A 25715-nucleotide genomic window follows, 5' to 3' on the forward strand; every position below is an offset into this window, starting at 1 on the left:
CTGATGACAGTATTATTAATTCCAAGCTGGGCCTCCATTAAAGTTTATCGTAAAGCAGGTGTTTCAGAGTAGTTTCTTAACAGTTGGCCAGGTAATATAACGTTTCCACTGGTCTGAGCTCACGGTTTGTGTCCGGACCGCCTCTCCCTCCGCCTCCAGCAGCACACACACACACACACACACACACACACACACACACACACCGAGACAAAGCACCGTCCAACACCACAGCTGTTTGAAAGAAACATGGCATCCGCAGGACACCTCTGCTCGGTGCTGCTGGTTGTATGTATACTGGGGCTTCATCACTCCTCAGGTTTCTGGATTGTTAACGTCGTCTTCCCGCCAAACGCCAAAGCCAGAATACCAAGCAACAGCACTCCACCGCTCATTATCGGTAAGCGTAGTTGTGTGTAGAATTTTGGATGTCAGACTATTTTTTTTTGCATTTCTAGAATTCAAAATCTGTCTTTAAGGTCTCAATACTAATTTGCTAACCTCGAGGCCCTGTGTCAATACCGTTGGTTCTGTAGGCTACTTAGCCTACTGCATTTTATACCTAAATACCTTTTTATCAAATTACGACACAGTCAACATATGAGCTAGTGGGCGAAACGAGGGGTTAATATCGGCCAAGTAGTTTATTTTTCTTCTTGTTCTACTGCTGATGTCTAGGCAATCAGGGAGGTCTACACTGCAATCTGTACATTTGACCCTGTGGTTTAAGGTTTGTGTTTGTGTTAGAGCCACAACAGTGATTGAAATAGTCACTATCCCACTGATATTGGTCTGGGTCTTCCTACTTTTTATTTGTAACATTGAGGTTTTAATTAAATATTATTCTGTGCAGCATATAGTCTTTGTTATAGGCCGCAGCTTAAAAAGGCACAAGACAGCAAATTTGGTTTTAAATGTAGCTTCACAATTACCCAAAGAGTGACACCTCACAACTTTGGTCTGATCATCTGGGGGAGGGACCTATACAACTTTGACACATGATGCTAAACCCTTGACTGTACTGTAGATAACAGTACATGTTTATATACCTGTTCCTTGGACTTTTTGTCCTTCTCTCTTCATGTGGCCAGGGACCAGTTTGACAAAGACAGACTTTGACTAGTAGGCTATGGCTTCGATCAATCTTCAAATACTACATTTTTTTTAGATGTCTAAATGCATCTGTTGCACATAGCTATGTCTAATAGAATTCTGACTTTAAACTCAGAATTCTGACTTTAATCTCAGAATTCTGACTTTATTCTCAGAATTCAGATTAAAGTCAGAATTCTGAACTCAAATACATTTTTCACCAGTGGCCCTAAATCTCTTCCGTACCTTTCTCACTTAGCTGTCCTGTCAAAAATTAAAGGCAGAAAAGCCCCAAAAAATTATCTTTAAAAAAAAAAAAAAAAATGGCCCGAGTGTAACTGTGACTGTAATTAAGACAGCACGAAGGTTTTACAATTAATTGTACAAGTGGTTGACGTGCCAAGTAATATACAGCAAAATGTGTTAGTGTTGTTAACTACTGGCCTTTAAATTACTACCAAAAAAAAGCATGTCACCCAATAACATTTAGTCTGTGACATCTAAAGGCAGTAAAATAATGTATTGTAGTCCCTTGATTGTGATATGTTAGGGTAAAAACACATGCACCACCTGCACATCCTTCTTCATCTTCTACACATATTTTAGGTGTTATAAAAGGTTTTTGGGCAAACTGGGTGTACGTACGTAGTGAAAGATTAAACTGATTTATTATTTAAGACCGTACATTTTGTGTACATTGCCATTATTAGGAATCAGATTTGGGTGTTAATTTTAAGATTACACTGCAGGGCATTTTCTCTTCCTACTGCTTATGACTCTTTGGCTATGGCTTCGATCAATCTTCAAATACTAAATTTTTTTTAGATGTCTAAATGCATCTGTTGCACATAGCTATGTCTAATAGAATTCTGACTTTAAACTCAGAATTCTGACTTTAATCTCAGAATTCTGACTTTATTCTCAGAATTCAGATTAAAGTCAGAATTCTGAACTCAAATACATTTTTCACCAGTGGCCCTAAATCTCTTCCGTACCTTTCTCACTTAGCTGTCCTGTCAAAAATTAAAGGCAGAAAAGCCCCAAAAAATTATCTTTAAAAAAAAAAAAAAAAAAAATGGCCCGAGTGTAACTGTGACTGTAATTAAGACAGCACGAAGGTTTTACAATTAATTGTACAAGTGGTTGACGTGCCAAGTAATATACAGCAAAATGTGTTAGTGTTGTTAACTACTGGCCTTTAAATTACTACCAAAAAAAAGCATGTCACCCAATAACATTTAGTCTGTGACATCTAAAGGCAGTAAAATAATGTATTGTAGTCCCTTGATTGTGATATGTTAGGGTAAAAACACATGCACCACCTGCACATCCTTCTTCATCTTCTACACATATTTTAGGTGTTATAAAAGGTTTTTGGGCAAACTGGGTGTACGTACGTAGTGAAAGATTAAACTGATTTATTATTTAAGACCGTACATTTTGTGTACATTGCCATTATTAGGAATCAGATTTGGGTGTTAATTTTAAGATTACACTGCAGGGCATTTTCTCTTCCTACTGCTTATGACTCTTTGTTTACAGTCAAAAGGTCATTGTCCAAACCAGAATCCATGCCATCTACTGCAGGGGAGCTCCAAGTTTCCACATTTTGAAAAGTTAACAAATCACTTGGAAATATCTGACAAAACACTTGTTGTTTTGTCCCAATAAACATTTTACTATGCGCTTTAACTGTTTTTAGATCATCAGTCATTGTGAATATTTGCCAAAATCCTCATATTCAGTTATGAAATGAAGGAGTGTTATTGCAGGGACCAACGTTAAGATTGTACATACTTACATTGTACATCGTTACCTATATTATTATATATTTATATTTTATACCAACCTTTTCAACTGGTGACCCCTTAAAATAAGAAAAAGTTGCCTTGCGATTAGGGTTGGGCATCGAGAACCAATTCCTACTTGGAATCGTTTCAAAAATTATGATTCCAGTGGAATCGTTTCTTTATTGGAATCGTTTGGAGAATTTGGTTTCAAATCTGATCATGGGTTTCAGATTTAACATGCGCAAGTTTTGAAGAATCGCAATTGGAATCGGAATCGTTAAAATCCAAACGATGCCCAACCCTACTTGCGATCCTTGTCACAGCTTGCATATGTTTACCAAAGAGTGATTTTCCCCTCTAAACTTTTCAGATTGTTTCATTTCAATACTTAGTAGAGGCCCGAAGAGGAACAAATCTCCAATATTAAACATCTTGTGACACCTCAGATTCATCTTGTGACCATTGGAGGGGTTGTGACTCCCAAGTTGGGAATCTCCTGACCTACAGTATTCTTTCAGTGCTTACCTAGCAATGTGACTCACTCATGTGATGTGTATGTGTGTGTTTTTGTGTGTTTGTCCAGTGCCAGGGAACTTGGGGAACCGTCTGGAAGCTAAGATAGACAAGCCGGTACTGGTCCACTGGATGTGCTACAAGAAAACTGAAAATTGGTTCACTCTGTGGATTGACCTCAACATGTTCATGCCTGTAGGTGTAGACTGCTGGATTGACAACATTAGGTAAAACTGACTGCCTATCCTTTTCTGTATTATGCATCACTTTCGAGCATCATAATGACAACATTGTCCCTATACCTCTGCTGCCCTAAATCTTCCTGTCACTATCAAACATTCTCTCATGTGACTATGGGAATATATCTGAAAAAGAACACAAATATTGTGCTGTCCCCAGTATAACTCTGTCGGGTAGTGACTAATTCGGTCAGACAGGACAATTATACTCGGGGAAGCACAATATTTTTGTTCTTTTTCAGATATTATTATAGTCACATTAAAGAATGTCTTTGGCCAGCTAGACTGACAGGAATGTCCATGTCCATTTTTCGTGCCCCAGACTTGTTTACAATAGGACGACTCGGCGCTCATCCAACTCCCCAGGGGTGCAGGTGCGGGTGCCAGGATTTGGGCAGACATATCCCATTGAGTTTCTTGACCAAAACAAACTGGCTGGTGAGAAAAAAAATGTGTCTGTACTGGTAGATTTGGAGTTTGAGATTAGTGGATTCTGTCATCTTGTCCATACATTTCTGTTTTGGAACATTACAGAAATGTCAAACGATTTCATAAAAAAGCCATGTTAGATATCCTACATGCACTTTGCAGCTTAGCTGCTTTGTACCAAGTAATGTTGATTTAGACATCTGGTATTGACTGGGGCTGCTGCTCGTTTTTGCAGGTTATTTTCACACTATGGTGCAACATTTGGTCAACATGGGCTACACCCGAAATGAGACGGTCCGAGGAGCACCATACGATTGGAGATTAGCTCCTAGTAAGTAGCAAAACTGCACATGCACCCTCACATACACACTCACGCTGCACTCTAAAAGAGCTCTTTGTACAGTAGATCGAGCCTTTGTTGGCTTGGAAATTGTAGAAAAAGTACACCAGACGGAAAAAAGGAACCTGCAGACCAACTCAGCTTGTCCTGTGTAGTTGGCATTTGGGCTCCCTTTCCCTACAATGGTATTAGTGGGTAAAACAACAGAATAAAGTGAAAACATTAGATGAGAAAAGAAAAAATAAATGTGCCTCTTAAAGGCCCCTTTTTATACAAAAACTGATTTAAAGCTCCACTGATCCATCTTGTTTATATTAAAGATGCATCAATTTCTTTTGCCATTTAGACAGTGGAACAAGCTTTACTTTAAACACAACACTGACAGACAGTATTAGCACTATATAAAGTTATTATTGCACCATGTTATCTGACAGTTGCTAAGTTACACATCCAGCAAACACCGCAGCATTAGCATTCATTTGTAGTTGTGTTTCTGGCCTCCTAATAAATATAAGTCTAAAATTCACTCTCTGTTGACCTTCAGTAGTCTATATGGTCTATATCCTTGATGTTCCACTTCCGGGATTGCTCCGGTGGTGCAGGAAATTCTACCGATATCCCTTACCTTTCGCTTTCTTTGTGTTGGAATTTTAAACTCCGATGGATTTATGAGGACTATGGTTAACTGCTCCTCAGATCTCTGCAGGGTAAATCCAGACAGCTAGCTAGACTATCTGTCCAATCTGAGTTTTCTCTCGCACAACTAACACAACTTTTGCACCACCCATAACGATTGTGGTTGATTTAAAGAAATGCCAATAAACTATAGCACATTTTTCTCCCATCCCGGAATGCTATGTGGACTAGCCAGACCCTACTCCGCGGCGCTGAGGAGGAGGGTCTGGCAACGCAAGACTAGGCCTCCACTAACTCCTGAGGAAAATGTATGACTCTCTTTAGCATCTAAATGCTCCACTATGTTCCCAAGCTAGCTATTGTCTGTCTGTCTTTTGGTGAATGAACAGTGCCTATTGCGACTTACATTACAAGTCATTTAGCTGACGCTTTTATTTTTTTAAAACAGTAAAGCTGTGGACTGTAAAACCAAAACAATGAGTGGTCAAGTTTTGGTTTCTTAGCCTCTTTTAGCACATTGTTTTGTTTCCATGGCAGGCCGACAAAGTTACTAGCTGGTGAAGGAAGTCAAACATCTAGTGAATATAATGCTGCATTTCCACTGCATGGCACGGCATGGCTTTACTCGACTCAACTCACTTTTGGTAGCAGGTGCTTTTCTCTATTCAATTTTCCACTGCGGATAGTTCCCCCGTAATGTAGGCGGATTCTTAGCTGATCGCTATAGCGACGCTGCGTGAAATGGCTTGGTTGCCGATGAAAGGATCCAGCGAGTGTCTTGTTGAAGACAATGTCACGGCAATGGTGCCTTCACTGATGTGCAAGTTACCCCCCCACCCCACTCCAATCCCATCACAGATGCTGGCTTTTGAACTTTGCGCTGACAACAGTCTGGAGGGTCCTTTTACTTTTTGGCCCGGAGAACATGACGTCCATGATTTCCAAAAAAAATTTGAAATGTGGAATTGTCAGACCACAGCACACTTTGCCACTTTGCGTCAGTCCATCTCAGCTGAGTTTGAGCCCAGAGAAGCAGCCGGCGTTTCTCGGTTTTGGACTGTAGATGAAGATGTCTTGCAATCAGCTGCAGTGTGAGTGCCATGAGAAGCAGCAGAACGTCTCTCGTCTCTTCTTTTCCTCCATGTTCGGTGCTATGTTAATGGGGTTCACAACGAGTAGCCGCTGTAGCATGCTGCTCCGCCAACAAACATCCCTAAATTCCTTGCAATTGTACGTTGTTCTTAAACCGTTGGTCTATTTGCTCACGCAGCTGTTCACCAGTGGAATGTTCCAAATAGGTGTTTTTTGAGCATTCCTAAACTTTCCCAGTCTTTTGTTGCCCCTGTCCCAGCTTTTTTGAAATGTGTTGCAGGCATCAAATTCAAAATAAGTGAATATTTGCAAAAAAGAGTATATCAGTTGGAACATTCAGTTCAATTGAATATAGATTTAAAAGGATTTGCAAATCATTGTATTATATTTACGTTTTACACAACGTCCCAACTTCGTTGGAATTGGGTTTGTACATTACACACACTTATACATGCACTTATCAATGTTCCTGCTCCCACAGATGAGAATGCAGAGTATTTCACAGAGCTGCAGGACCTGGTTGAGAAGATGTATGACGAGCACCAGCAGCCTGTTTACCTGCTGGGACACAGCATGGGCTGCCACTATGTCCTCTACTTTCTCAACCACCAACCTCAGTCCTGGAAGGACAAGTACGTCAGGGGCTTCATCTCCCTGGCAGCTCCATGGGGGGGTGCTGTTAAACCACTTAGAGTCATGGTGTCAGGTAATGGCAAAGTATTTACATTAGAATACAGTACAAGAACAGGCTACTAAATGTATCTACACCTGGCAGAAAAAAAGTGTTCCTATATATCTTTTATATTTTGTGTTATCTTTATTACTAATAAATATATAATAACGATCACAAACTTCACAGGGCAGAGTTAACTTTAAAACAACCACCTGATTTGATTTAAATCAAGCATGACCCTGCAAACCTGTACATTCTTTTTGAAAGTACTTTATTGCAGATCAACTATGGGTACAGACTGCACTGGTTCATACAAGCAACATTATTTTTTTTTCCATTTTCTTATTCATACACTAGCAACAGCAGCAACCAAGAACATACAATTGTAATTATTTGGCAGATTCTAAATACATCAGTGGTGAGGCACAGTAGCAAATAGCAAGACTTCTATTAAGAGACTAAACAGCAAACCAGGAGTCAAAATAATTCCTTTGAAACTACCACTATTACAGTATTAATATATGTTACCCCTCATCCCACACCTTCTTCCCTCAGCCCCGATAAATGTTTCAAAACTGGTCCCCATGCCCTATCAAACACACTCCTCCTCCCTGCATTCTTGAATCTAAGCTTCTTCAGATAATCCTGTACATTCTTGCTTTAGGTGAAAATGACGGCATCCCGATGATTTCCAACATTAAGATCCGCGAGGAGCAGAGGATGACAACAACTAATCCCTGGATGCTACCATCTGATGTAGCCTGGCCGAAGGACCACGTGTTCATCTCCACACCAACCTTTAACTACACCAACCAGGACTACCAGCGCCTCTTCACAGACATCAATTTTGAAGATGGCTGGTAATTAACAGCTTTAACGTTATTCCACAGCCTTCCCATTATCCCACCTCAATTTTAGATGCACTATATTCCCGATTATTTAAGTGACTAAAATACTTTTGAAATTGTAATGATTTGCAGAACAGTGACTATCTAAGACATTGTGCAATGTATCATACTGTACTCTGAAAACCACACCCACCGGAGAGGAAAACCACCAGTATCACAATATGCAACCAAGGGCTGAAACGCTAACAAAATGCCTGTAGCTAGAAAACACACACACACACACACACACACACACACACACACACACACACACACACACAAACATTAGATTAAAGGTCCCATGACATGGTGCTCTTTGGATGCTTTTATATAGACCTTAGTGGTCCCCTAATACTGTATCTGAAGTCTCTTTCCCGAAATTCAGCTTTGGTGCAGAACTACAGCCACTAGAGCCAGTCCCACAATGAGCTTTCCTCAGGATGTGCCATTTCTGTGTCTGAAGCTATTGAGGAGGAGAGTTGGAGGGGCAAGGTGGAGGGTGGGGGTGTGGCCTTGACCAACTGCCACTTTTCTCGTTTGAAAGCCATGATGTCTCTCTCTCATGGGTTGGCCAAATTTTCTGGGCGGGCAAAGCAGAGAAAGGGGAGGTAACCTTGCTTGTTATGACCTCATAACAAGCAGATTCCAAAACGGCTCATCTGAGCTTTCATTTTCTCAAAGGCAGAGCAGGATACCCAGGGCTCGGTTTACACCTATCGCCATTTCTAGCCACTGGGGGACCATAGACAGGCTGGGGGAACGCATATTAATGTTAAAAAACCTCATAAAGTGACATTTTCATGCCATGGGACCTTTAAAGCATTTCAATGGATTATTTTAGCAACCTTATCTACCAGAAAGGACAAGTAAGCTGTTAGTAAGCTAATGTTAGCTATGTGTTAGCAAGCTAAGGCACCATTGTAAAAGAGACGACTGTAAAACTTCTGCCAGGGCACCTTGAACTGCAAACAAGGTTGGTTATGATTCTTCACATTCTGAATTTTTAATCCATGGACTTTTTACATTTGAAAAACTTCCCTCTAGACAAGAAAAGCAATTTAAAAACCTGGGATGTCACTATAATGTAAAGTCTATGGGCCGAGTGGAAACTCGTGGGCAGGGCCATTGGGAGTGACACTACTATTACAGTATTAATATATTAATTATATTCCGAGGGCTGCATATCACGGGAGTAAACCCAGATGCTTAGAATTTTTTTTGATGTATGTGCCAAGCAAGAAAAAAAAAAGTATCCAAATGTGAATACAAAATATAGCGTATATCTGTATATAGCCGTGAACTTGTTTTTGGGTGTTGTCCATGTTTTTATCTTAAACTTTGACCCTCGTACTGTGTTTTCAAGTTAATTGGGACATTTTGGTCACCTAGAAATGCCTTATTCAGCGTTGCAAACCAAGCTAGCTAGCTACCGCTAGTGTTAGCTGGTAACTTAAGGAAAGTTTGCTGTTTTTCTGTACTGCCGTACATGCAGATAAATGGTGGCAGTACCCTGAGTCTGCGTTAACCAGCAGGCCATTGCAGCATTAAACAACACTGGCTTGGCCGTGTCATCTTCCCTAGCTCCAACCTCTCTTCAACAATTATCACATCCTGTTGCAAAAGAAACCAAGATGGCCCGTATCGCCAAACTCGAGGCTTCAAAACGGCAGACCACAAACCAATGGTTGACATCACAGAGGCTACATCTACTAATTTTATATGGTTTTGGCTATGCATCAACCCCTGCTTAGGACACATTAGCACCTGGTCAATTATGTAAATTAACTGCTTTGGAAGCCGATAAGTGTCCCTCCACAATAATACACAGTATACTGGACAGTTTTTCATTGTGGTAGCATCTGTCTACATACATTATTGTGAGAGATAGCAGTTAATGATAACAAACTTTAAAGCCCCAAGGGGTAGAATTTTCATGTTTAGAGCATCTTTAAATCTAACATATGCAGTAGGGGCTTTAAACCTGCAATAACAGATTGGTGGCTCCAGAGGGGTGTGTGTGAAGTCTGATAAATTGCCTAAAGTGATGTCACTTGAGTCAGATGGTTGGGGCTGAAGACTAAAAGTAAAACAAAAAAAAAATCTTCTGGGGGTGTGGAGTTGGAACGAAATGAGCTTACCAGATCTCTCCTCATCTCTACAAGGCTACATTAGCTGCTACTGCATAGCATACTTAAATCTGTGCAGTTGAATGAATCGAGTTGAGTTGCAGCCGCAAAGTTTTGACAAGGAAGAAAAATGCATGGAATATAAAACAATTGATCTGGCTCTGCTGCATCGATACGTATGTATTCTTTTCTTTTCGAACTGTCCCTGTTGGTGCAGCAATGTTATAGAAATGCTAAAGCAGCAGAGTACTTGAAGGGAGCTGCAGAGTCAGGTGATAATTCTCTGAGGGTTCATCACTTCCAACAACCCCTTTCACAAGTAGTCATGTGATCCATTATTAATATAAAAATATTGATCATAACTGCTTTAAAGTTTTGTGTCCTTGTACCACTCCATTTCACAACCCCACTCTCCTTCTTGTTGGTTGCAGGCACATGTGGGAGGACACCAAGAACCTTACTGGCGATCTCCACCCACCTGGTGTTGAGGTGTGGTGTATGTATGGCGTGGGGCTTCCAACTCCGGTGACATACATTTACGACGAGGAGTTTCCCAACGTGGACCCAGTGGACTTTGTTTACGCCGATGGGGACGACACAGTGGATAGCTTTAGCATGAGTCTTTGCAAACGTTGGGCGGGCCAGCAGGAGAAGCCAGTCCATGTTACAGAGTTCCGAGGGCTGGCCCACCTAAACATAGTGTTTCATGAAAAGGTGCTCAACCAAATCCAACATATCCTGGAGGGGAACTCGGATATGCCCAAAGAGGTTGACGTACGATCTGTAGCTTAATAGAAGACAACATTATGGAAGAGTTTAAAAAAACTAAAACACATGGAATGCTGGATTTTTTTTTTTTTTACATAGTTGACTTTTGAGTCTTTTCAGCTGTCAATCAAAAAACACATTTCACATAGGTCCAACATATGTTAGCACCCCCTCTTAGCCCACGGAATGGTTCTAAACAGATCTGGACTAGCAACCAATCTTACCTTGACCCCCAAGCCCATAACCATGACACCTTATCTAATTTAAAGTGTGATGACTTGCAGTATGGGTTTGACCCTGATCTGTTTATTTTTTATTTCCAATGTGTTTAGTTTGTTGTGTCTTCCTTATATTTGATGGTGCTCATGATGAGACTTTATACACATAAGACATGGTACCCATAATTATCACATTAATTACAAACATCAAGCATTTTTTTTTTACCATGGTTCAGTTATTGTTGTAGTATGTGTAGTTTTCTCACAGTCCATTCAGGCAACTTCAAACCCTGTTACATCTTTACAAAAATACACAATCCTGCTTTGTTTACTTTTGATGGATGATGAATTAATCATTACAAAGTAGCCATTGTGTCATATTCTATGGGTAGATAGTGTGACTGTAATGAATAGCTCATAGGGACCTCGCCAGTAACCTATTTTTTTCATTGTCTATGATGTCACTTTAATATTTCTATTAGGATTTATATATATTTTTAGATATAATTTGTTTCGAAAAATTATTATAAGATCACATTTTTTTTCCTCAGGCTCATGTACAAGCATATTCAAATAGTGATGTGAATTGAAATACTGTTCTGTAAACATGTATTTTAATGTTTCCAATTTTAAAAGCATTTAATTTCACAAATGTCACGCGTGTCAAATGATTACCGGTAGTTTAGATCCAGTGCAAATGTCAAACTGCCTATCTCTCTTTTCGTCCGTTTGATTACATCGGCGGTCGATTACTTTCGACTTGTTTGCTGAAGTTGCATTGATGGGTACAGTGCTCTGTAATCTACCCTACACCTCGTGATCATTCACCTCCTTGTTTACTGCTTGCTTATCATCAACCGTGGTAAACATAAGCAGAGGGCTTTAACTGCAAACCAGAAAGACTTCGCTGCAGACGCACACACGCTCCCAGGAGGCGACCATGTCTGCTTGGCTATGAAAAATCGGGACCCATGGAGGCTTGGCACCGGATAACCGCCCTCTCTTTGCTGCTCCAAGTCGGTTTGTTATTGTTGCTGTTGGCTGGGAGCAGCGGGAGACCGCTGGAGAAATGCCTCGGCGGCAATTCTTGTTCGCCCCCGAGACCCCCCGTGGTCCTCAGTAAGTGTTTTCTAGTCTTGTTCAACAAACTGTTGCTAAATAATTACTCAACTTATTGCCACCCGTCAGCCAGCTCATCAACAGCTAGCTAAGGTGGGCAATATTCAAGATAGGCCAAACTCCCTTTTAAATTAAACCAAAATAGAGCTCATTTCATGCCGCAAACGATATTAGCTAAAGCTTCAAGTAAATCTAAACAATTTTCAAATTACTATTAGTCATTTCGGCTTGAAAATATTATATAAACTATGGGCATACCTAACATTAGTTTACATTTCAACTTTTGTAAATGTTTGGCCTGTGGGTCATTTTTCTCAGCCACTCCTCGTAGAGAGCCGCGTTTACCTGTATGTCGAATTTTATTTGAAGAAATGCAAATTTAGAGTATTGTGTTGCTGTATCGTAACTCGTTTGCATCCATTCCGAAAATGTATTTGGTCATCGTTTGTTGAGGATTTAATGTCGCGGAAGGCGTCTTATGCCATGTTGTGAAAGCAGTTTGGCTGGCCGTTGTCACGGAAAGGAACTCTGGTAAAGAAGAAAATGCACTCATTTTGACATGTAGGCCTATTTGCGAGATAAGTAAACAGTTAAACCGTTTTGTCTGCAGACATCCTGCAATTTGTCCTGTCCAATGAGAGCTGTGTGTGGGTTGTTTTTTAATCAGAGCAGTAACGTACCCTGATCATATATGGCTGAGTTGGAATAGTCATATTCTGCACTACAGCCAATAAGGTTCCAAGAATACTATGGAAGTCTCCATCTAGACGTTTCTAGACTCTTCTTTAATCCTACAATAAAGTGTGTAATTTGTACATTTCAATTAATAATCCAGGTTTAAAGATGTAACATAACACCTCTGAAAATACTCTTCTACATTATTGGGGTTACTTTTTCATTGACTAATATTAAATAAAAAGGCTGGGATGTCTCTGCAGCAGCACAATACTTAATTCAGAATGATTTGACACATATTTTGCCTTTAACAAATAACATTAACATTTGGATATTGCACTAGTCCATATTGCGATTTTGATAATTGTGCAGCCCTAGTTTAAAGGAACCATATCTGTGTTTAAACAAGCTCCAACCGCAGCCTACATGAGTGTGATAAGTCTGTGTAGCTGCTTGATCCACAGTGAGCTCTTGCTGTTTGATTGTGCTTGTGGTTAAACACCAGTGTGCCGTGTATGTGCTATCTGTGTGAGGAAAAAGTTAAAGGTAAGTTGTCTCTAAATAAAAACAGAATTATGGTTTTAAGATCTATTTATTAAAGATAAAATATATGTAACTTTGCTGCATCGATATGTCTAAAAACGACTGGACACATGTTATATATTTTATTTTGTGTACCAACATTATCCCAAATGTTCCCAACAATGTTCAAATCTGTCATATTAATCAAGGACACGGTCCATGTCATTTGGTCGCCGTCTTATTTCAATGGCATATCCTCTTTGCGCATGCATCAATCATTGATTGTTCGTATTTTACTCAAGAGACCCCCAGCAACAGAAAATGATATATTGTATGTTTAACATCTTGTGGTGACAATGATGTTGCCGATATGTGATTGATTAATGATGATTAATGTGACTCTTTGCAGTTCCGGGGGATCTGGGAAACCAGTTGGAGGCGAAGCTGGATAAACCCAGTGTGGTCCATTACATCTGCTATAAGAAGACGGACTTCTTCTTCACTCTGTGGCTCAACCTGGAGCTGTTGGTCCCTGTAGCCATAGACTGTTGGATCGACAACATAAGGTATGACACAGCGGGTCTGGGTAGTACACACAGCTTTTCGGAATGGTGGAGAAAAACACGGTCTGGTTTATTGCCATTTCTTTAAACCAATCGTCATAGCAAGCAAAGCCACGGTGCCGCTGCAAAATAGCATCGGGAAGGAACTTGTTTTGGTGGAACATGTGTACGTTCAAAAGTTGTTTTAGTCGTGCAACAGAAAACTCAGATTGGACAGATAGTCTAGCTAATTGTCTGGATTTACCCTGCAGAGATCTGAGGAGCAGTTAACCATAGTCCTCATAAATCCACCGGAGTTTAAAATTCCATTACAAAGAAAGTGGAAGGTAACGGACATCCGACTGAAAAAGACATCCAGAGGAATTTCTGGCGAAATCGGAGCAATCCCGGAAGTGGAACGTCGTGGATATAGACTACCCAATGGGTAACTCGCAAAGTAGTGGTGTAACATAGGGCTGCTCGATATTGAGAAAATCATAATCGCAATTAATTTTGGTCAATATTGAAATTGCCACTATTTTTGCAAAATTACTCATTGACTTTTGGAAAGATGTTGCTTTTATTGAATTAAAAAAACAGTGAAACAGTTAAACAAATCAACAGTGAAAACACCTTGAACGGTGAAATTTCCCTTAATACTTTTCCCCTTGAACTTTTTGAACTCCCCTTAAAATAAATAATGTAAGAAACATATTCCAAAAGTTGTTGATGTCCGGTGTCATTGGAAATCTGATGTTCTTTTCAGCTTACATCGCTATTATATTTTGTGTGAAGAGATCAGGAACATTAAATTTATAGTTAGGTTTTATTATTGATGATCACTGTGGTATTTATTTGCTATGGTAAGCGTGACCAAATTGGTTGAAATATTTTGCCTTTGCTTGTTTTTGTAGGAAAACACTTTGATTTTCTGTAAAAACATGCTGTGGTGCAAATTCCAAAAGTGCATATTCCTTCCTAGAGGTGCTGTCAATAGGATCAGGCGGTGGGTAGATGGGATCAATGACTTGGTTGGCTTTGTATTAATAGTTATCTACCTACATTGGAAAGACTGACCTTTCGGACCCTCCATTTATCAACAACGTTAGTTCTCATCTATATAACTCTAAACTCCCAGCTTCCTAAACTGCAGTTAAATGATTGATTTGCTAATTTGAGACTTAAGTTATCTTGACTAACGACATGTTTTGATTGTAAAATGAAGTCAACATGAGTAGATTAAACAAGTTATCTACTCATGTTGACTTTAACGTGTCATGAGTAGATCACTTTTAGAGCTGGCTCATCATATGATTGCACTCATGTGACTGGCTGGCATGGCATTGAGGCTACAAACATCATTTTTGTTGCAAATACACAATAGTTAATTAAGAGCTCAGGAATCACCTCAAATTTGAGGAAGTATAAAACCAGAGACTAGATTGTATTTCAGCAAAGCGACTTCGGTAATCAATCTGATTTTTAAAAATCAACCTATTATTTATAAACTGTCTCCAATTTAAAATTGAATGTTTCAATCTAAGTGTATACAGCACTCACAATAGAAGTACATTTAATATATTGTAATGTTTAAAGGGTTAATCTTAAAAGTCTGGGTCATGATCCAGCTAACTGTGATGTTCATAAGGGGGCACTTAAAAGTGCAAGTTTGGGTGTAAAGCTAGCTATTGTAACTTTTGCTAACCATGTCCACAAGTGACGTGTACAGGATAATGGGACTTGCTCAAACAGTAGAGCAAATAGAGACGAGTCATTAAAGGCAGGGCTGGTAATGTTGAAAAGCTAGCCAGATTTGAAAGTAGCAGTCCTCGGGGCTCCATCAAACCCCTGCCCTTGGGGCTTCGACCCACACACTTTTATATACAGTACAGGCTAAAAGTTTGGACACACCTTCTTATTCAAATGCATTTCCTTTTATTTTCATAACTATTTAAATTGTAGATTCTCACTGAAGGCATCAAAACTATGAATGAACACATATGGAATTATGTACTTAACAAAAAAGTGTGAAATAACTGAAAACATGTCTTATATTTTAGATTCTTCAAAGTAGCCACCCTTTGCTTTTTTTATTTATAAGGGAAAAAATTCCACTAATTAACCCTGACAAAGCACACCTGTGAAGTGAAAACCATTTCAGGTGACTACCTCATGAAGCTCATTGAGAGAACACCAAGGGTTTGCAGAGTTATCAAAAAAACAAAGGGTGGCTACTTTGAAGAATTTAAAATATAAGACATGTTTTCAGTTATTTCACACTTTTTTGTTAAGTACATAATTCCATATGTGTTCATTCATAGATTTGATGCCTTCAGTGAGAATCTACAATGTAAATAGTCATGAAAATAAAGAAACACATTGAATGAGAAGGTGTGTCCAAACTTTTGGCCTGTACTGTATGTCAATGCCCACACACAGATGTGCATGAGCACCGCTGCTTCAGAGAGGAGAAAGGAGTGCAATTTCACTCCTCAAAACCTACTAAGTTACTAAGTAACCGCGGCAGTGGCAACTTTTGGTGAGTTTTGTCCTCCATTCTGCAGCAGACTTGCAGTAACTCCGGTGGTGACAATGCAATATGAGCTCAGGCTCGTACACGGGAGGGGTAGCGTACGCGCAGCAAGTAGGCATTTCATTGGTTCTTTCCAAGCGGGCCGCGAGACAGTGATATGCTTCTGCTTGGCAAAACCACTTCTTCTCTCACATCTGCATGGTAGTTTTAGAGTTAGGGAAGTTGTTGTCACACATAACTAACAAGGCGGTGGGACAAGGGGGATTTGAAAGGGGAAGTGTTGCCTCGTACTAGTAATGTATTTGTGAGTGTGACAGTTGTGTGGTTCGCCACAGTTGCAGAACTGACACGGATCAAATTCCCATTGTAATAACTTGTGCGTGTGCAGGCTGATCTACAACAGGACCACACACAGCACCTCGTCACCGCCGGGTGTGGACATCCGTGTCCCGGGGTTCGGACAGACATTTCCACTGGAGTATCTGGACCCCAGCAAACACAGTGTTGGTGAGTTAAAGGCCCAAAACCAAATAGTTCTTTAGAGAATTGAGAACTGGGGCAAAATGTCAGGAATCTGATTATAACTTTTGTCACTGCTTAAAAGGGAAATTTCACCGCTGGAAAGCTGAATATATCTTTAAACTGGGTCACTTATGTAGTAGAAATGTGAAAAGAAAATTGAAATTGGTGCCTTCTAGGCCGAGATAAGCCAGAAAATGTGTTTTTGGCTCATATGGATGAAAGACACCCAATCCCTGAATGCACTTGCTTTGCTGCTGTATGAGGCCACTCCCAAGCCACGCCTACCCTTTACAGACAGACAGTGAGACGATCAACTCAACAAGTGTGTTTTATTGTCATTTCAACCATATACACGAAAAAACGTTTCACCGTGGCTCAAGTGGTGTTATACATTTAAAACATATACTTTTTTGCCACAGCTGATACATTATCCGGACTTCTTTCAGCGGATTGATTGATAGCTCCAGAGTGAACAGAACTGTGTCCATGGCAACGCTCTGCTATGCATGGCAACGGTGTGTTATCCTTAGTAGCGGTCTGTTGTCAAGAAATAACAGACCGCATTCTACATTAGAATTCAACCAAGCCATGTAATAAAAGAAGGCTAACACATAGCTACTAGCATTAGCTCTTGGTGGGCTGTGGTATAAACATCGAGTATAAACACAGCCGTACATTTGCGTGGGATGTAGAATTGTCGGTATTTTACAGTCACAAACTCCACCAGCAGTTAGTTGGATACAAATCACCCCATTTCTGCAACAGGCAGTCCGGGGTAACACAGCCCACCTCCACTAGTAGTCTTACCCGGTGACAGCACCCGGTGACGTGCCTGTAGCTAGCTTCCCCTGCTAGCTGATAGCCGTTAGCTGCCGTGTATTCAGACAGGCTTCTGTGATAATCATCCCAATAACAATCCACGGTGTTTTGGCTATGTCCTCCAGAGGACCGGTCATGTCAGGTCTGGAAGTGTATACCCCCAAAAAAAAAAAAAAAAAGCTAGCTGCTAGTTGTAGCAGGAAAAGGTAAACAGTATAGTAGTAGTAGTAGTAGTAGTGTGTTTGGAGTGAAGGGCAGATTTGTTTACAAGGGAAGAAGCTTGGACATGGCAAATGCTTGTTACTCCAAGCGCAAGCTAAAGCTAGCCTTCAGTAACTGGAGGACATAGCCACACCACCGCCGCTCCATTAATTGTTATTGGGATGATTATCACAGAAGCCTGGCTGACTACACTCACCGGACGGCAGCTAACTGCTAGCGGGGCAAGCTAGCTACCGGCAGGATCGAGACAGGGACCAGGGTAGGTGAATTTAAACAATGTCTGGAAGATGACGATAGTAGTAGTAGTAGTATTACAGTTTATTTAGTGTTATTTATTTGAAACTAATGAAACTTTCCGCTCGTCTACTACACTGTTTAGCTTGTGCTTCCGGTGATTCTGCCGTCCGTCATGGCGTCGTCACGTGTTTGCAAAGGGTCTATACACAATGAATACAGGCTGTAGTCTTTTGCCTCTGGGCAAAAAAGCCTCAGATGACGCAAAAATCGTCATTTTGCGTCATCTGAGGTTTTTTTCCAGACCCTCAATACAGAGATTTCCCCTCTCAGGGGGACATGAGGGAGGGAAGCATGGTCATTCAAAAATACTACCAGGTTTCTACTGATACAAAGCTTAATGCTAATCGGTGAAGTTTCCCTTTAAGTGTTGGAATGAGACTGAAATGTATGATGCTTTATATTTTCTTTTCTTGTGTTTGTGTGTGTGTTTGTCTCCTAGGCATTTATTTCTTTACCATAGTGCAGTCGCTGGTAGACTGGGGCTACACCCGAGATGATGATGTCAGAGGAGCTCCCTATGATTGGAGGAAAGCCCCCAGTAAGCAACCACTCACTGACGTTCATCTCCTTAGCCATTCTCCTAACCCACGACTGATGAGACCCCACCTGTAAAACCCCAAATACACTTTTTCATTCTCATGGTTTTCACAAGTCTCCTAAGATGATGTCAACAACAACACTTGTGTAGCTGCTCTTCACAAGGACTGAAGTACACAAAGCATATTAGTTGGTATTTGGAGAATGTATCTGTTTGTGTTTTGTGTGTTAAAATGGGACATTTAAAACATGTGACACACAGAAATACACGCAATGCATTCCTGTGTTAAATCCAGCATTTAAGGAATCTACAGAATCCAAACCATTTAGCATGCCTGCTAAATGGTTTGGAGCACAAAGAAAGACTATAAGTCTATAAGTCTATAAGTTTTGGGAGTAAGAATTTTCCAATATGAGGAAACAAACAATGAGCAGTGTTCTAGCCTGTATTGGAAATTGTGGGCTTTTTATTATGAAAGGGGTATTCTGGGCAGAATGTATAGGGATACATAAGCTGGGGAAGTGTAGGACATTTTCCCCATCAGGCCACATATTTCAACTGGTCCACTCCTGTTAGAGCTTAGCTTAGCGCTCCAACTTCTAATGGCAATACAGGGGGTTTCACAGCAGGGCCAGCTTTGTTAACTCATTTACTATGTCGATCTTTTGTCCTCTATCAGATGAGAATAAAGAGTATTTCCTGGCGCTGCAACAGATGATTGAAGAGATGGCGGAGAAGGCGGGTGGGCCCGTGGTGCTCATCGCGCACAGCATGGGCAACATGTACACCTTGTACTTCCTCAACCAGCAGCCACAGGCCTGGAAAGACCGATACATCAAAGCATTCATCGCCCTGGGAGCACCATGGGCAGGGGTGGCCAAGACCCTCCGTGTGGTCACCTCTGGTAAGATATGGAACCGGTATTATGGGGGTCTGATCCTGCAGTATGTTTTGTAGTAGACAAGAACTGGTATCTCCCTGCCTTCACAGGAAAAGTTCAGGATGAAAAAATGTAGGACTGGATAATATATATCTATATAGTAGATTATGGATATCCTAATATCTTTTACATGGATAGTGTTATGTAATTAAAATTAATGTAAATTTCTTAACGTACCAGATTGCTCTAGCGGTTCTATTATTTATGGCTATTATTGAACTTTTAAAGACACAATAATTAAAACAATTATTTTTCCACATTTCTTACAACTTCACCTACTTCTTTCACATTTTAACCAGCAGTCCAGTTTAGACGTGGGCGTGGCCAACATGGTTTAGGGTCTTTGGCGTGTCCTCATTTAAAAGTGTAGTGAACGTCATGTAAAATCTATGTATTTAAACTAATTTAGTAATTACTTACGCTTACTTTTGCTAACATGAGATATTTACACAGCTAAAAGCCATATTTAGCGTTATGGAGATTAGTTGACGTTAACTTATCAGTGTTGCCAGATCTCGCGAGAGTTTGTTCCTGAGACAGGAACAGATCTCAAACAAAGTTTAGTTTCAGAAAAATGCTTTTTTAATGTCCAATATTTACTTCTTCTTTTTTTTTTTTTATTTACGGTTCTAAACCATCTTTAGTGTTACGCTACATCTTTACTGGGCAGTGAAGTCCCTCAAACAAACAATCTTTGATGTTGACAAGTGCAGTTTCAAATGATGCGATGGAAAACAGCCTGTGTAAATAAATAAATAAATAAATAAATAAATAAATAATGTGTGGAAACTGCTCTCCTTGTTCCTTTATCAGATTCCTTTAAACTGCTCAGACCAAATTGCAACAAAAAAAAGACATTTACATCAGATCCTGTATGTTGGTAAATGTTTTTCTACCTATAACCCTGACATAATCAGGATTAGACAATACTGTGCAACACATTCCACTGTATATTTGTATGTCATGGCTTTCAGGCATGTCTCCCAGGACATGAGTAGCGTGTTTTATTTAAAGAAGCCAGAAAATGAAATGCTCCTCGTTGGTTTTGGGTCTGTGGCTGGAAATTCTTTGCTCAGTTTCTCTGTTCTCTGTTACGGATTTCTTTTCTCTGCCCACAGGTGATAATAACCGCATCCCCGTGATAAGCCCGTTGAAGATTCGCTCCCAACAACGTTCTGCTGTCTCCACCACCTGGCTGTTCCCCTATGCCCACTCCTGGCCCAAAGATCATGTGCGTATATATGTGTGTGTGTGTGTGTGTGTGTGTGTGTGTGTGTGTGTGTATGTATGTATGGATAGGCATAATTTTCCTTCCTATCAAGGAGACATTTAGTTTCCATCCTTCTCTCTTCTTTCTGTTGCCAACCACTCTGCCTAAGCCAGAGATCTTCAACAGGGGGTTAGCAACTAGCAGGTGAACATAGTGGAGCATTTGGCAGCTGAAGAGCCAGATATTTCCCTCAGGAGTTGGAGGAGACACAAATTGAGCTAAAAGAAGAATGAAGATTGCACTAACATTGGTTAAGTAGAGAAAAACAAGACTTGCATGTTAGCCTAACCGCTTTTTGAGCTAACCCTGCAATAAAGTCAATTAACGCAGCTTTAAGAGGCAAAGGTGTAGATTATAAAAAATAAAATCTTAGCATGTTGGAGTAATGGAGGAAAAAACAAGCATTAATGCAGCTATATTGCTTCTTATATTAGAATGAATCATTTAGAATCTTTAGAAATTCCCGGATGGGCGGGGACTATTGATGAAAATATAACTGAACACAATGTGTTCTTCTTAAAGCTATAGTGCGTCGTTTCTGTCGCCCCCATGAGGAATTCTAAGTAATGACAACAAAACTGTTGTTGCGTCCACATGATACTCTGTCATTGGCTTGTGTAATTGATGAGAGCATGGAGTTGAATAGACACCTGGAAGCGCTACTGGCAGTCGAGCAGGCAGCTTTCTTTGACAGCTAGTCTCGTGTTATTTCATGGCACACTGACGGAATTACTGATTAAGGTTCAGCTTATCCTCGTCTGCTACAAGACTCATGGAACAATTTTTCCTGAGCATGAAAGGGCATCTTGCTTTAAATGTTGTACTGCCTTAGTCTGATGTTCACAATTGAGGATTTCAAACCTATAAACATATAGGGGTGGGGGAAAAAAAAAATATGATTTTTAAAATTGATTCTTTTGCCTAGAATCGATATTTTTAGTATATATATATATATATTTTTTAACCAATGATTCACATAAATATTTTCTGTTTATAAGATACCACTACATCATATCTGTTTCCAGCATAACTGAAAATGCAGATATTACATGTTATGTTCTTCTTCTGACTGACATGTAATGTGCATTCTTCTTAGAAAATAATTAGTTTTTAGAAATGTATCATGATATATTGTCTCTAGAATTTTATCGCAATACTCCGTACTATTGAATTGCAATACTTCTACAATCGCAATATATGAAAATTGCAATGCAAATCGAATCGGCACCCATGTATCATAAAATAATTGAATCGGGACAGAAGCGTATTGTCCCAGCCCTACATACATAGATGGGGAATAATTGATGTTCAATTTTATTTAACATCATCCCAGCCCTGAAGGGTGAAAATGTCAAACCGCAAAGAAAACTGTTTAGAGCTGTAGGGGGAATCCTCTTGAGATACTGCTTGTCTTGTTGGGGGGGGCATTTTATATCGTGTCTGACTAGAATGATACTAACCAGGCAAAGGCACGAATCAAACATCAGCCCAATAGCAGCTGAAGAGCCAGATATTTCCCTCAGGAGTTGGAGGAGACAAAAATTGAGCTAAAAGAAGTGTGAAGATTGCACTAACATTGGTTAAGTAGAGAAAAACAAGACTTGCATGTTAGCCTAACAGCTTTTTGAGCTAACCCTGCAATAAAGTCAATTAACGCAGCTTTAAGAGGCAAAGGTGTAGATTATAAAAATAAAATCTTAGCATGTTGGAGTAATGGAGGAAAAAACAAGCATTAATGCAGCTATATTGCTTCTTATATTAGAATGAATCATTTAGAATCTTTAGAAATTCCCGGATGGGCGGGGACTATTGATAAAAATATAACTGAACACAATGTGTTCTTCTTAAAGCTATAGTGCGTCGTTTCTGTCGCCCCCATGAGGAATTCTAAGTAATGACAACAAAACTGTTGTTGCGTCCACATGATACAAGCCTTCCGTGATCGCGCACCCAAAGAGAGTTTTGTGGCGCTGATAGTCCTAATTAGCTTTTTAGCAATTAATTCGGCAATGGCTTGAATGTAAGAGACGTTCGATAATATCAAAAAGTTACGCACTAAAGCTTTAAAGGAACACGCCGACTTATTGGGACTTTAGCTTATTCACCGTAACCCCCAGAGTTAGACAAGTCCATACATACCCTTCTCATCTCCGCGCGTGCTGTAACGCTGCCTGACAGCTCCAGCATTAGCTTAGCCTAGCACAGATCCTGCAGGTGACTGGTTCCAGTAATCCTACTGATCCAAATTGTGACAAAAGTGACAAAATAATGCCAACATGTTCCTGTTTACATGTTTTGATTTGTAGAGTCCCATCGTGTACAAAAACCAACGTAACATGAGACACATGTAACATGTAAATAGGAACATGTTGGCGTTATTTTGTCACTTATTCGGAGCAGTAGCATTGCTGGAACCAGTCACCTGCATGTTCTGTGCTGGCCTGATGCCGCTGGAGCCGTCAGACAGCGTTACAGCACGCGCGGAGATGAGAAGGGTATGTATGGACTTGTCTAACTCTGGGGGTTACGGTGAATAAGCTAAATTCCCAATAAGTCGGCGTGTTCCTTTTTTTAAGCATTTGGTAGAAGTAACCAAATCAAACAACTGAGAAAGTAATTTTTTTTTTCTCTATCCATCACCAGATCTTGGTGCAGACACCCACCACCAACTACACTGTGCTGGACTACAAGCGCTTCTACTCAGACATCGGTTTTGAGGACGGCTGGCTGATGCGGCAGGACACGGAGCCGCTGGTGGCCGACCTCAGGCCCCCCGGCGTGGCCGTCCATTGCTTGTATGGCAGCGGTGTCCCCACGATGGAGGCCTTCCAGTACTCTGACAAGTTCCCCGACGTGGAGCCCACGGTTGTGTTCGGTGACGGGGACGGGACGGTGAACCTACGGAGCGCCATCCAGTGCAGGCGGTGGGTGGGAAAGCAAAAACAGCCTGTGACGTTAAAGGCGCTTCCAGGGAACGAACACGTGGACATGCTGTTGAACGTAACGACTGTGTCTTACATCAAGACTGTGCTGTTCCCCCCGTGATGCTGGCATAAACTGATGGCTTATGGCTTTACACACACACACACACACACACAGGCTCATCTCACCTGTCTCTCTGAACAGTGACTGCCAAAATATTCCTGTGTACATGCCTCATTGCTTGGGAAAAATAATGGAAATTTCGGAGAACTGTTGGCAGAATTAAGTTAATTGAAATAACTTTTATAGCTGTAATTATACAACTTATGTTAATGTCATATTGTTTACTGCTGAGTGAGCCCAAATACAATAATGTTTATATTGGTCTCTACTTTTAAAGAACTCCCGAGATTTTATCTACTAAATCCACATATTAATACATTACACATAGGACGTTTATGTACAAGTCAATCACAGGGATATCCTCTATGTGCCACTTTCCTGAGCTATTAATCAAAATCAGATGTTTTTATTAATGTTGTGTGAGAGATTTCTGAACTCCTTTGACTCTAATGTAGTTACGCAAAATGGTAAAGCACATACTGTATTTTGTTTTTAAATATCTTTCTCTGTGCAACAGGTCAGGTTTTTTGTCATTTGACTTCTATTGATCCTTTTGCTGTTCTTTTTTTTTTTTTTTGCATGCAGCCAAACTGCAAGTTCCCTGATGGTCTGGAGGTTTTGTTTATCTTGTGTTGTGCACATTACATGAGTCGTGCATTGAAGGACTGGATACCTTAGTCAGGTTGCAGCCACTCAAAAGGTCTAACAAAAAAGATTAAACCGTTTTTGGACCGAAAATCTTAACTCAAAGTCCACTTACTAGCTTTTTCAGGAGCTTTGAATAACATCTCACGGTCTTAATCAATGAAAGGAGTCTGCTCCATCCATTGAGTTTGCTGTGTTCATTGATGAAGACCAGAGATGCAGTTGAAAGCTCCAGGAAAAAGCTAGCAAGTGGACTCTTAGTCACGATTTGTTTTGTCAAACGCTTGAAAAATTGACTCAGACATTTAAACAAAAAGATTTGCCAAAAATACAAGTTACCTCAAGGTCCAATTACTAGCTTGTGACAAGGCTTTCAACTGCCTTTCATGGTCTTCATCAAAGAGTTTGCTCAGTATTTGTGGCGATAGCTCAGTTCTGTCTAAAGCTCAGACCAAAGTTCCATGCTTAGGCCATGTGATGCTTTGTCCACTGCTGAACATTAGATGTAAGCGAAAGCACCAGTTTTTTATTTTGTCAACCGTCAAGAGATAGCTTTTAAGCTCAATTTTCTAAGAGTTTAAAACCACGTTTCAATTCTGCTCCTGATGTATTGCTTTCTAATTGTATCAAACAACAGCCAAATGGTATTGTTGTTCATAAATTAAATGACCTGCTATTTAAAGCTATTTCTCTTCACTTTCCATGTCCTGTACAGTACATGTTGGATGGGTCTGTACGTATTTTTTGCCCAGGTTTGGTTTGAACCAGGTGCCTAGACGGACTGGATTTACACAGGCACAAATGAGGGGACTTTTATTGTTTTATGGTATAAATCTTTTTCCCGGTTTGTTTTTTCTGTATGCAGAGTTTAAAACCTGACTCCTACTCCTTGTGTGACATGCAGTGAGAATCACTCTGACCTAAATGATTTTACTGTTCCATCAGGCTCTCTCTGCGCTGGACCAATGTGATATACTCTTGAGTGTCCTATCTCCTGTGAACTATCATAAATGTGTGTTGCCTTATATGGAGTAAAATATTACATTCAGCCGTTGACCCTACCAATTCTCTCCTTTTGTGTTCATGTCAGTGAGGTCATTGGCAAGATAGGACTGTGTTGGAACCACTCAGTGAGGTTTCAATACTGATTAAGTCCACAACTTCCTTTCATTGAGGCTTTTGCATGTCACCCATTCAAATGTGCCGCACGCATGCGTCGTGTTTCT

At 40.3% G+C, this 25715-nt stretch overlaps 2 protein-coding genes across 2 annotated transcripts; both read left to right on the top strand.

The window, feature by feature from the left end:
- Positions 1-34: 34 nt before the first annotated feature.
- Positions 35-11446, top strand: lcat (lecithin-cholesterol acyltransferase). Its single transcript, XM_028585464.1, has 7 exons — positions 35-397; positions 3463-3619; positions 3954-4069; positions 4296-4391; positions 6610-6834; positions 7466-7661; positions 10246-11446. Exons 1-7 carry the CDS (start codon positions 247-249, stop codon positions 10604-10606), a joined length of 1302 nt encoding a protein of 433 aa, XP_028441265.1. The 5' UTR covers positions 35-246; the 3' UTR covers positions 10607-11446.
- Positions 11447-11544: 98 nt separating this feature from the next.
- Positions 11545-25550, top strand: pla2g15 (phospholipase A2, group XV). The gene is made up of 7 exons (XM_028584909.1): positions 11545-11919; positions 13526-13682; positions 16580-16698; positions 18491-18589; positions 19269-19493; positions 20648-20760; positions 23443-25550. The coding sequence occupies exons 1-7, from the start codon at positions 11772-11774 to the stop codon at positions 23842-23844; spliced, it is 1263 nt and encodes a 420-aa protein (XP_028440710.1). The 5' UTR covers positions 11545-11771; the 3' UTR covers positions 23845-25550.
- Positions 25551-25715: the final 165 nt, after the last annotated feature.

This window comes from Perca flavescens, chromosome 8 (genome assembly GCF_004354835.1).
Source record: "Perca flavescens isolate YP-PL-M2 chromosome 8, PFLA_1.0, whole genome shotgun sequence".
Taxonomy (NCBI): Eukaryota; Metazoa; Chordata; class Actinopteri; order Perciformes; family Percidae; genus Perca; species Perca flavescens.